Raw genomic sequence first — 13,406 nt, forward strand, 5'->3', positions numbered from 1 at the left:
TATATATTATATATAATATATATATACAGGGTGTCCCGGGTTTTAACCGACAAACTGCGGGAGCATATTCTACTAGTGGAAATAAGAAAAAATTCTTATATCGAGTTTGCTTAGAATGCTTTATTACAAAGTTATAAACCAATATTGAAAAGAAATATGAGATAAGTAACAACGGATTTTTTCACAAAATATAAATTATTTACGCAATGATTTAGTGACGCATTTCAAAATGTTGTCCTTGCACATCGATACAAGCTAGACACCGACGTAGTACAGAATTTGTTACGGTACGACATTCCTGAAAATTTTGTTGCATCTCAGTAACTGAATTAGTAACTCGTTGCTTTAAATCTATCTGGTGCTCTCCTGTTAGGAAATCTACGTTGATACTCTCGTACGGCAGCTCGTGCATTTCCGTCACAGAATCCGTACACGAAATGAATATCGGTGTATTCCTCATTTGAAAACACTTTTGGCATTCTGATAGTAATTGCTAATTCGCACGACGATTGAAATCTAACAGCTACGGTTGTGAAAGTAACAATCATACTGAATCGTTTCACATAGTGAACATGAATACACGTGGAATACACATAACATAAACATCTTCGACCTTCCAAATTCTACACTATGTTCCGTTGTTACTTATCTCATATTTCTTTTCAATATTGGTTTATAACTTTGTAATAAAGCATTTCTAAGCAAACTCGATATAAGAATTTTTTCTTATTTCCACTAGTAGAATATGCTCCCGCAGTTTGTCGGTTAAAACCCGGGACACCCTGTATATACACATTTATGAATTACAAGTTGTATTATTAATGGTAATATTATAAGGAGTATATATTTGTAATACATAAATGTATATATTATAAATATATCTATAATCTGACATTACTGTAGGGTACCTTATATGTAATACGTATTGAAAATATTTCAACATTTCAAAATTTCTTTGTTTTTTTATTATATATATTTGAAAAAGGGGTGCAAAATGTTAATCCGGGCGAAACGCGGACTATTTTCGGCACTCTACACACCATCCGTTAACATACAAGAAGTTCATTTGTTTTCCGCCGATATCGGCAAGCCTCCTTGTTCTGCTCGCGCCAGTCGCAATTGTGTTACGACCGGACGACCATACCGCGGCGAACATATAGAAAAGGTAAGAATTATATGTGTGTGTATGTTGATATATACACACCCATGATATATATACATATATATATATATATATTAATACATTATAATATTTTTGTTATTACAGCAAAAAGCGAGGGCGCAACGCATCCGGAAACAACGCATCCGGAAACGACGACGGCGATAATACCACCGCCACCACCATCGCAACCACCACCGTTGACGGAGCAACAAACAACGACGACGGCGATGGTACCATCGCCACCACTGTCGCAATCACCACCGCCAACGGGGCAACAAACAACGACGACGACGGTGACGATACCACCGTCGACGGGGCAACAAACAACGGATCATCCACCGTCACGGGATGCAGGAAAAGGAAGAGGAAGAGGAAGAGGGGCGCCCGTATCGCATAAAGTAAGTACTTTTTCTATAATTATATTTGGTTAGGTTCAGTTTTGTTCGTTCGCGCGCGCATGTTTCTTCATTCATTCGCTCGCTCGCTCGTTCTCTCGCTTTCTCTCTCTCTTGCTTCTTTGCTCGTTGACATATTCGTTCGCTCGCTCATTCCTTCGTTCACTCATTCCTTACTTTTTCTGTTACACGCAAATACGCTTACGTTACGCATCACACGCATGCACACGCGCGCGCACACATACGCATGCACGCATGCACGCACGCAATTTTTCGCCAGTAATAATTAACTGTAAACAAATTATATTAATCGGACCAACTGGCTATATGTTATTTTTATTCAAATAAACACAACGTTTCGATCGTGATTCCGATCCTTTCAAGTGCTAGTCAAGTCAGAAATATGAAATTGTTGTATGTCAGATTGTACAAACCATGGAGTAGTCAAATTAAATTTAAAATGTATAAAAACATAAAAGTAGTCAATTATAAATAAAATATATGTTAACTGTCAGATTTGTCAAAAGAATGAAAACGAATGAAAAGAAAGGAAACGTGGAAACAAAATAAGTACTTTTTTTGTTTACACGTTTTCTTTCCATTCTTTTGACAAGTCTTACAGTTAACATACATTTCAATTATAATTAACTACTTTTTATGTTTTATACATTTTTAATTTAATTTGAGTGCTTCATGGTTTGTACAATCTGACACAACAATTTCATATTTTTGACTGAACTAGCGCTTGAAAAGTTTCGGAATCACGATCGAAACGTTGTGTTTATTAATAAATTCACATTTGAATAAAAATTACATACAGCGAGTTGGTCGATTAATATAATTTGTTTACAGTTAAAAAATGTATTTTTTCAGCAAGTGAAAAATATCATTCGTCGCGCGCTGCAAGTGGAGAGAAGGAGAATGGGGTATACACTACCCCTACCACCGCCGCCTCCCACACCGTATGCACCGTACGCGTCGCCGCCGTCCACACCGTATGCACCGTACCCATATCCATACAGATATTAAAAATTATCTTTAAAAATATGCCTTCTCCATTCCATTCTATATAATAAATATATAAAAAATATATTGATGTATTTAATTTTTTATTACATGTGCACAATTTCCCAATAAATTCCCAGACATCCTTTTACCTGCATTAGATTGCTTAGAAAAAAAATGATCAAAAACGTACAATATTGAAAAGTTACCTTATATTCAATTGCTCGTTCTGGTTCCTTCGCTCGTCTCTCTCTCTCTCCCTCCCTCCCTCACGCAGTCATTCAGTTTCTTTCTAATCAGTCGTTTACTATATCGTTGTTTCATGCCTTTGACATGTTTGGTTTCATCATGTTCGCGCTTCTCTGTTTTCACACTGATTATCCGAATTTCTTTCATGTCCCTTTTACTTTTTACGTCGTTTACATTTTCGCAAACGTAAGAAGAACTGTATATTATATATATATATAATTTTTATGCATTGATTATTCACAGATATAATGCCCTATCACTTCTATTTATTTTATTTCTTTGCCGTATAAGTTACGTATGAATCCATAAAATAAATGTAATGAATATTATAAAATCTATATCATACACACACACACACACACACACACATACATATATATATGTATATGTATACATTTTATTTTATAATATACATGAAGTATTATTGTTGTGTGGGAGGTGGCTCTGTATTTTGGAACCACCCGGTGTTACGAGCTGATCGTAATCAGCTGCGCGCTCCGAAGACGCCCCGGACGCAACATTCTATACGTATAAGTTATTTTATATTAATAAATATGCCTATGATAATGTAACATAAAATAATAATATAATATAACATGTATTCTTTACATGTATACAATAAACATAATTTTTTAACAATTAGTTGTAAAAAAAACATACATATATCCATATAATACATATACAGATATTTAATTATGTTTATGTAGTACATGTTAAGAACATTTAGTACATGTAAAGAATACATATTATATTATGTTATTATATATTATATTATAGTTATATTTATTAATATAAAAGAAAACTATACCTTATATTTTTAATACTTCATATCTACTATAAATAAAAATGTGTATATGTATATATACATATAATATATTCATATTATATACATTTATTTAATACATTCATACGTAAGTTATACGGCAAAGAAATAAAATAAATAGGCGTGAATGAACATTATCTGCGAGCAATCAATGCATAAAAATTTTATATATACAATATACATTTATTTCTATGTTTGCAAAAATGCAAAGAATGTAAAAAATACAAGCAGTATGAAAGAAAGAATATCATAACGGGTAATCATAAATATAGTGAAGGAGAGAAGCGAGAACGTGAAATGAAATATTCCAAAAGCATGAAACAACGATCGACTGATTAGAAAGAGACTGAATGACTGCGTGAGTGAATGAGAGACAGAAAGAGCGAGCGATGAAATGCAAGTAAGCACCAAAACTCTTGTAGAGGTTTACTCTCAAGATTTGGAAGAACAATCCCGGTAAAAAATTTTTTATAGATCATCATATAAAACTATACGTAATTATGTATCAAATATGTCCATATATGTCCATACATACTTCCTTTCTCTTGTATAATTTCTGATCACATATATGTAAAACAAGTAATAAGAAAAATAATTGAAAAATAAGTAGAAAAGTAATTTGCGCATTGTCTTTTTGTAAAATTGTGATTTTGTATAATTGTGAGATAATATTTTATACATCATCATATATAATCGTATATAACATGTTTCTATATATATAGATAATATCAATAATAATAATTCCGCCAGATAACTTTTGTATTACACTTGCCAGAATTGTCGAACAATAAATACCTTTTGTATATACAGGGTGTCCCGCGTAAGTTGTCCAATCGCTCAGCTGCAGGTAGATCTCGTTAAGTTGAACGAAAAAGTCTTATACCAATTTGCATTTTGCACGCAAAATTTTGAGATATTAATGAAACAAGCTGAGCGAATCGTTACGCGCGATACGGCGCGAGGCGAGTAGGCGGGAATAGTAGGCTAGCCGCGCGCGCGACGCGATGGCTGCGAGTATCGGGTTACAGCGGCAGGCGGAACGACGCGTGGACAATAATTTCTCGGCGTCTCATTCACGCGCACGTGTTGACAGTCTCGTTCACGCACCGAGAATGTGTTGTCACACATTTCTTTTTTATACAGTTTTCAAGTTTTATTAATTTATTAATATTATTATTATTACTATTACTATTAATTATATTAATTTATTACTATTATTAATTAATATGGTTAATAATATTAATTGATATTATTACTCAGTATTTTCGTGCTATCTTGTCCACACCACCTGGCGGTAGATAGCATGGCGCGTTTTTTTTAAGTGGTTTCCCCAATAGGTCTAATCCACTCTAATTACTTAATGTAATAATTGTTCGAAGTGCCGTCCTCCCTCTTGTACACAGATTTCGGCTCTTCGACTAATATTGCGCGTCGCACGGTACGCCATGTCCGGCGTGATGGTATCGAAGGCCGCAACAATAGCTTCACGGACTTCTTGTTCTGCACCATCACGCCGGTGCTCTATCGCATTTTTAATATACCCCCATACGAAATAATCTAATGCATTTAAATCAGGCGACCGTGCCGGCCAGATGATTGGGTCACCTCGACCCATCCACCTGTCCGGAAAACGCGCGTCTAAAATATCCCGCACTTGCCTGCTGTAATGTGCAGGAGCTCCATCGTGTTGATAAATCAACTTCTGCCGTATGTCGAGGGGAACATCTTCAAGGAGCAATGGAAGTTGATTCTGAATAAAAGCCGCGTACAGTGGTCCGTTTAACCGCGGCGGAAGAAAATACGGACCGATCTGAAAATTATCATGAAACGTTAGCAGATAGGAGCGGAAGAAAAGTTGAAATAAAAGCTGAAATAAAAGATGTACTCACCGCTCGATTTCCAATTACGCCAGCCCAAATATTTATGCTCCAACGATATTGGAATGCACCTTCTCGAACGGCGTGCGGATTTTCTTCTTGCCATTGCAAGAAGTTGCGTGAATTAAACACGCCGTTCGGTGTGAAGGTGGCCTCGTCCGTCCACAGGATGCAGTCGGGGAAGGAAATATTCCGCCGACACTGCGCGAGGAACCCTATACGTATTTCACTGATAATTAAGACGAATAGACGATAAATACACTGCAAATGTCAAATAAAGATAATAGAAATACCTTCACAAAAAAAGACGCGCGATTGTAAATCGCCGGGAAGAAGCTGCTGCACCCGTTGGTAATGATACGGATGCAGTCTGTTCCTCCGTAATGTGCGATGTATTACATCCTTGGATATGCCGAGTGTATTTGCTGCTCGACGCACACTGTATCCGGGATTTCTCTCAAATTCCCGTAGAATTCGTTCCTCGTCGCGGACGTGCAGATGCACTGCTCTTCCGGGTCGTACATTTGAAAGGAGAGACCCCGTTTCTCGCAATCTTTGGACGTTTCGTAAGATTGTTCTTCGCGACGGATGTTGACGTTCGGGGAATCTTTCCGCGTATAAGCGTTCCGCGGCCAATGAATTTTCGCCCGCCATTCCATACGTGATAATCATATCCGTATATTCACTTGCGGTAAATTGGGCCATAATGCAATAAAAGCTCGATTTGCCTCGTACGGAACCGAATCGTGCACTGCAGCGTAAGCGTCGAAGACGAGCATTTCGACAATAAACAATTGACGCTCGCAAACTGCCAGTGACGGAAGAAAGACATTCTGTACCTTTGACTTAATTTTATAACATTAAAAAATTTCTGTATAAAAACATCTTTAGAAACGTGGTGACGCATTATTGCATTAGATCGTACGCGGTTTGAATCGACAGATCCTGTTTCGCATAATCTTTGGACATTTTTCGATGTTTTTATAGAGAATTTTTTATAGTTATAAAATTAAGTCAAAGGTACAGAATGTCTTTCTTCCGGCACTGGCAATTTGCGAGCGTCAATTGTTTATTGTCGAAATGCTCGTGTTCGCAAACCAGCGTGCGCGATTATATATCGAAAGTTCTAAATTTACGACGCCGATAGCTCCGCGTTTCTTTCTTCATTGTTCATTGTTGCGATACTATTAGCTGATACATCGCGCTCCGAAATTTAGTGACTCTAACGACTCGTCGTGTTTATATCGATTGCCTCGCTTCAAACGCGTGATCGGTGATCAGCCAATGATACGCAACCACACGTTTTGGCAAAAACCAAATTTCTGGCTAACCGTCGCCGATCGCTCGTCGAATCGAGTCAGTCGGGTGCCTGCTCTTCGCCCGCTCCGTGCTCAGCTGTTCAAGTACATTAACGAGTCTGTCGCCTGCTACTACCCGCGCGGTACTCAAATCAACGGAGTTACAAGCACCGTACTCCATATCGGCATTCGGCGTCGCGAAACTGCCTACTGTGCTGTAATCGCGACGATTTAGCAGTTCGCGGTCTGATTTGGATTCGTCGATCCAATTCCGCTAATCAGTGTGCGATTTGTCGGTGCCTATTCGGCAGCAATCGCGCATAAACCTATATAAACTATAACTGTGCTGTGCTTGTGTATCGTCCGTCGGGCGTGCGGCGAAATCGAGCGAAGCGTGTCGGAAAGAACTGTGGCGGACCGATTAATCACCCACAATCCGTCAATCGTCACTAAAACGAGGAAGGACGATCGGTCGGCACCAGCCAAACCCCCCGAGATCGCGGAGGAATCACTCGATCCAGACGGCCCGCGCGCCTCGCTCGTTTCCGACGGCCAACCTCAACCCGCGTCCCGACGGTCATCAACTGTTATATCGAATAAACGTAAAGCAAATTTGCAACTGGTTAATTTACTTGGTTCAAACCCGTCACAATCACTCTAGCGAGTCTTCGGATTCGCACGACGCACGCTTCCGAGCTCAGCGCTGGGCTGTACCGGTTTCATCTCTGCAACTCCGCGCGTGTGATCGTGTTCGCGATCGGGACACGCCCAGCTCGTCTTCGACGCTTACGCTGCAGTGCACGATTCGGTTCCGTACGAGGCAAATCGAGCTTTTATTGCATTATGGCCCAATTTACCGCAAGTGAATATACGGATATGATTATCACGTATGGAATGGCGGGCGAAAATTCATTGGCCGCGGAACGCTTATACGCGGAAAGATTCCCCGAACGTCAACATCCGTCGCGAAGAACAATCTTACGAAACGTCCAAAGATTGCGAGAAACGGGGTCTCTCCTTTCAAATGTACGACCCGGAAGAGCAGTGCATCTGCACGTCCGCGACGAGGAACGAATTCTACGGGAATTTGAGAGAAATCCCGGATACAGTGTGCGTCGAGCAGCAAATACACTCGGCATATCCAAGGATGTAATACATCGCACATTACGGAGGAACAGACTGCATCCGTATCATTACCAACGGGTGCAGCAGCTTCTTCCCGGCGATTTACAATCGCGCGTCTTTTTTTGTGAAGGTATTTCTATTATCTTTATTTGACATTTGCAGTGTATTTATCGTCTATTCGTCTTAATTATCAGTGAAATACGTATAGGGTTCCTCGCGCAGTGTCGGCGGAATATTTCCTTCCCCGACTGCATCCTGTGGACGGACGAGGCCACCTTCACACCGAACGGCGTGTTTAATTCACGCAACTTCTTGCAATGGCAAGAAGAAAATCCGCACGCCGTTCGAGAAGGTGCATTCCAATATCGTTGGAGCATAAATATTTGGGCTGGCGTAATTGGAAATCGAGCGGTGAGTACATCTTTTATTTCAGCTTTTATTTCAACTTTTCTTCCGCTCCTATCTGCTAACGTTTCATGATAATTTTCAGATCGGTCCGTATTTTCTTCCGCCGCGGTTAAACGGACCACTGTACGCGGCTTTTATTCAGAATCAACTTCCATTGCTCCTTGAAGATGTTCCCCTCGACATACGGCAGAAGTTGATTTATCAACACGATGGAGCTCCTGCACATTACAGCAGGCAAGTGCGGGATATTTTAGACGCGCGTTTTCCGGACAGGTGGATGGGTCGAGGTGACCCAATCATCTGGCCGGCACGGTCGCCTGATTTAAATGCATTAGATTATTTCGTATGGGGGTATATTAAAAATGCGATAGAGCACCGGCGTGATGGTGCAGAACAAGAAGTCCGTGAAGCTATTGTTGCGGCCTTCGATACCATCACGCCGGACATGGCGTACCGTGCGACGCGCAATATTAGTCGAAGAGCCGAAATCTGTGTACAAGAGGGAGGACGGCACTTCGAACAATTATTACATTAAGTAATTAGAGTGGATTAGACCTATTGGGGAAACCACTTAAAAAAAACGCGCCATGCTATCTACCGCCAGGTGGTGTGGACAAGATAGCACGAAAATACTGAGTAATAATATCAATTAATATTATTAACCATATTAATTAATAATAGTAATAAATTAATATAATTAATAGTAATAGTAATAATAATAATATTAATAAATTAATAAAACTTGAAAACTGTATAAAAAAGAAATGTGTGACAACACATTCTCGGTGCGTGAACGAGACTGTCAACACGTGCGCGTGAATGAGACGCCGAGAAATTATTGTCCACGCGTCGTTCCGCCTGCCGCTGTAACCCGATACTCGCAGCCATCGCGTCGCGCGCGCGGCTAGCCTACTATTCCCGCCTACTCGCCTCGCGCCGTATCGCGCGTAACGATTCGCTCAGCTTGTTTCATTAATATCTCAAAATTTTGAGTGCAAAATGCAAATTGGTATAAGACTTTTTCGTTCAACTTAACGAGATCTACCTGCAGCTGAGCGATTGGACAACTTACGCGAGACACCCTGTATAGATAATATTTTATACATCATCATATATAATCGTATATAACATATTTCTATATAGAAACATGTTATATACGATTATATATGATGATGATAAAATATTATCTCACAATTATACAAAATAACAATTTTACAAAAAGACAATGCGCAAATTACTTTTCTACTTATTTTTCAATTATTTGTTCTACATATATGAGAAATTATACAAGAGAAAGGAAGTATGTATGGATATATTTGATACATAATTTTATGTTTCTATATAATTACGTACAGTTTTATATGATGATGTATAAAAAATTTTTTACCGGGTATTGATTTATGAATTGCAACAATTCATAATTCGGGCCCCTAAAAATCATAATCCGACCCTGGCGAGGCGCGAAGAAGCCAAAACGAGCAATCGAGCGAGCATGCGATCAAGTGAAAGTAGACACATATGTGTGGCAACATGTATGTATAATACTTTCACACACATGAACAGACGAAGATAATGCTGCCGTGCTAACAGATTGTGGCGCCATCTCTCGTAAGATCCGGCACCTACTTTGTACGAATTACTGCTCTTTTTTATCATCTCCATCTGTATTTAATGTTATAAAATTTACATTACTAATATCTTTTTTTCTAGGCTTTTACTCTTAGTTCTAATTACATAATATTTGTCTTAAATGTTGTCCCTAGAGGGCGACAGTCTTATTTGGCATACAGGGTGTAACAAAAGTCTGGAAACGGTCGAATATTTCATAAACTATGCATTTTAGAAAGAAATATTTCAGACAAAAGTTGTTTGGTTCAAAGAGGCACATAAGTTGGTGTCATTGGTTTGACCTTGAGTGAACATGCCAAAGTCAGAAAGAGTTCAACTTTGGTTTTTTAAATTGAACACCCTATTTATTATTGCATATCCTTGTAGCTTACCTCGAGAGCTTTCCAAAACACTATATGAAAGTATTTTTTCGCTCATTACTCTGTGAGTTATGAGGCTTGAAGTTTACACAGTACCGCCGGCATTAGCATTACCCAAGGTGTACCGCATGGAGGTTGCACGGTCGGATTTACACCTCGTGTGTGTGCGTGCGTGTGTGTGCGCGCGCGTGTGTGCGTGTGTGCGTGCGCGCGTGTGTGTGCACGGCAGGGATCAGGACCCCGGGGCTCGTCACTGCTCCGGTATTTCAAGACTCCAAACCCTCCCTGCCGTGACGTGTATTTGTTGTGCGTGCGTGCGTTTCGTTTAGTTGAGTAAGTGTTCAAATTGACCTCTGTCTGCTGCTTGACAGTGGCCTAGTCGTAGATAAAAATTATTTAAAACATTTCGTCTCATCTCTGCCGAGATAAGATCGCTTTGCTGTATTATACGTTCCCTAAGGTCCACAAGGTTGGCAGGTTTTGTTTCGTATACATTATTTTTAAGATATCCCCAAAAAAAATAATCGACAGGTGTAAGATCTGGTGATCTAGCAGGCCACTCTATTTGACCACGTCTTCCTATCCATCGATTTGGAAAAGTATTATCCAAAAATTGCCGTACTGCTACTGCATAGTGTGGCCCTGCAGCATCTTGTTGGAACCAAATATTTTCTATGTTCCCATCAAACATATTTTCAAGAGCGGGTATGACTTCATTTTGCAATAGCTCCTGATAGATCGCTGCGTTCAAATTCCCATTAATGAAGAATGGCCCGACTACCACGTTCGCAAAAACCCGCCCAAACGTTAAGTTTTTGGGGATACTGCGTGCGGAGATCACGCATCCAGTGAGGATTTTCATCACTCCAATATCGGCAATTATGCCGATTTACCGCTCCATTTAATTCAAAAGAAGCTTCGTCGGAAAAAATTATGTGATCGAAATAGCTATTATTATCGTCGTATCGACGCATCATTTCGTCGCAGAATTCATTTCTTCGATCAAAATCATCTTCCGATAGCTCCTGAGTGATTTTAATTTTGAAAGGATGCCATTTCTCTTTCACTAAAATACGATGAATGGACATTGTACTAATATCATGCGCCTGTGCTGTCTTCCTCACAGTAGAATGAGGATTTTCGACGAATGTTTGCATCACTTCTAAACTCTTATCCAAGTTTGTCGCTAATTTTGGTCTGCCAGTGCGTTGTCGGTCCTTGACGGATCCTGTTTCATCAAATCGAATGACCGTTTTCTGGACTGTAGACTTCGCAATTGGTTCACGATCTGGATAAAGTATTGTTAAATAAAGCAGCTACTTGTTCATAGGATCTAACGCGGTCACCATATCCTCGCATCATCAGTAAAGTAATTCTTTCTCTTTCGGACAATGCCATCCTGGATGCCACTGAAATTTCACTCAGTTGCTTGATAGTTTGTCGCAATACGAAGAGCTGGATGTATCTAGGACAGGAAAACGTTCGACTACAGGTCAAATCAGAACGATTAATGTAGCTAAACTTTTATTGGAAAAGAACTCTGAAAAGTATAATAAGTATGCCCGTAGTCGAACGTTTTCGACTACGAGTCCGAGCTCTCTGCACGAAGCTCTCTGATTGATCCTGCCAGTAGTCATATGCTTGTCTCAAAGATTAAGCCATGCATATCTCAGTGCATGCCGAATTAAGGTGAAACCGCGAATGGCTCACTAAATCAGTTATGGTTCATTGGATTGTACCAACATTTATTTGGATAATTGTGGTAATTCTAGAGCTAATACATGCAAAACAGAGTCCCGACCAGTGATGGGAGGGACGCTTTTATTAGATCAAAACCAATCGGTGGCGCGCGGTCCCCGTGCGTCCGCCGTTTATCCTGGTGACTCTGAATAACTTTGAGCTGATCGCACGGTCCTCGTACCGGCGACGCATCTTTCAAATGTCTGCCTTATCAACTTTCGATGGTAGGTTCTGCGCCTACCATGGTTGTAACGGGTAACGGGGAATCAGGGTTCGATTCCGGAGGGGGAGCCTGAGAAACGGCTACCACATCCAAGGAAGGCAGCAGGCGCGCAAATTACCCACTCCCGGCACGGGAAGGTAGCGACGAAAAATAACGATACGGGACTCATCCGAGGCCCCGTAATCGGAATGAATACACTTTAAATTCTTTAACGAGGATCCATTGGAGGGCAAGTCTGGTGCCAGCAGCCGCGGTAATTCCAGCTCCAATAGCGTATATTAAAGTTGTTGCGGTTAAAAAGCTCGTAGTTGAATCTGTGTCGCACACCGTCGGTTCACCGCTCGCGGTGTCTAACTGGCGTGATGTGGGACGTCCTACCGGTGGGCTTAGCCTCGCGAGGGGCGGCCCAACTGATATCCCGTCGCGGTGCTCTTTACTGAGTGTCGAGTCGGGCCGGTACGTTTACTTTGAACAAATTAGAGTGCTTAAAGCAGGCTACCTTCGCCTGAATACTGTGGTCATGGAATAATGGAATAGGACCTCGGTTCTATTTTGTTGGCTTTCGGAACCCCGAGGTAATGATTAATAGGGACAGATGGGGCATTCGTATTGCGACGTTAGAGGTGAAATTCTTGGATCGTCGCAAGACGGACAGAAGCGAAAGCATTTGCCAAAAATGTTTTCATTAATCAAGAACGAAAGTTAGAGGTTCGAAGGCGATCAGATACCGCCCTAGTTCTAACCATAAACAATGCCAGTTAGCGATCCGCCGAAGTTCCTCCAATGACTCGGCGGGCAGCTTCCGGGAAACCAAAGCTTTTGGGTTCCGGGGGAAGTATGGTTGCAAAGCTGAAACTTAAAGGAATTGACGGAAGGGCACCACCAGGAGTGGAGCCGGCGGCTTAATTTGACTCAACACGGGAAACCTCACCAGGCCCAGACACCGGAAGGATTGATAGATTGATAGCTCTTTCTTGATTCGGTGGGTGGTGGTGCATGGTCGTTCTTAGTTGGTGGAGCGATTTGTCTGTTTAATTCCGATAACGAACGAGACTCTAGCCTACTAAATGGGCGTACCTTATGGTATCGCGAAGGACCCTGGCCTCGGCTGGC

At 40.7% G+C, this 13,406-nt stretch overlaps 1 protein-coding gene across 1 annotated transcript; it reads left to right on the forward strand.

Annotated features, from left to right (window-relative positions):
• Positions 1–1,058: 1,058 nt before the first annotated feature.
• On the forward strand, positions 1,059–2,647 carry LOC113563534 (formin-like protein 14; the record flags this gene model as incomplete). Its single annotated transcript, XM_026975190.1, has 3 exons — positions 1,059–1,165; positions 1,268–1,560; positions 2,431–2,647. Coding segments are annotated over 3 exons (556 nt in total), but the record flags the coding sequence as incomplete, so codon positions are not given.
• Positions 2,648–13,406: the final 10,759 nt, after the last annotated feature.

This window comes from Ooceraea biroi, unplaced genomic scaffold (assembly GCF_003672135.1).
Source record: "Ooceraea biroi isolate clonal line C1 unplaced genomic scaffold, Obir_v5.4 UnassembledTig73, whole genome shotgun sequence".
Lineage (NCBI taxonomy): Eukaryota > Metazoa > Arthropoda > Insecta > Hymenoptera > Formicidae > Ooceraea > Ooceraea biroi.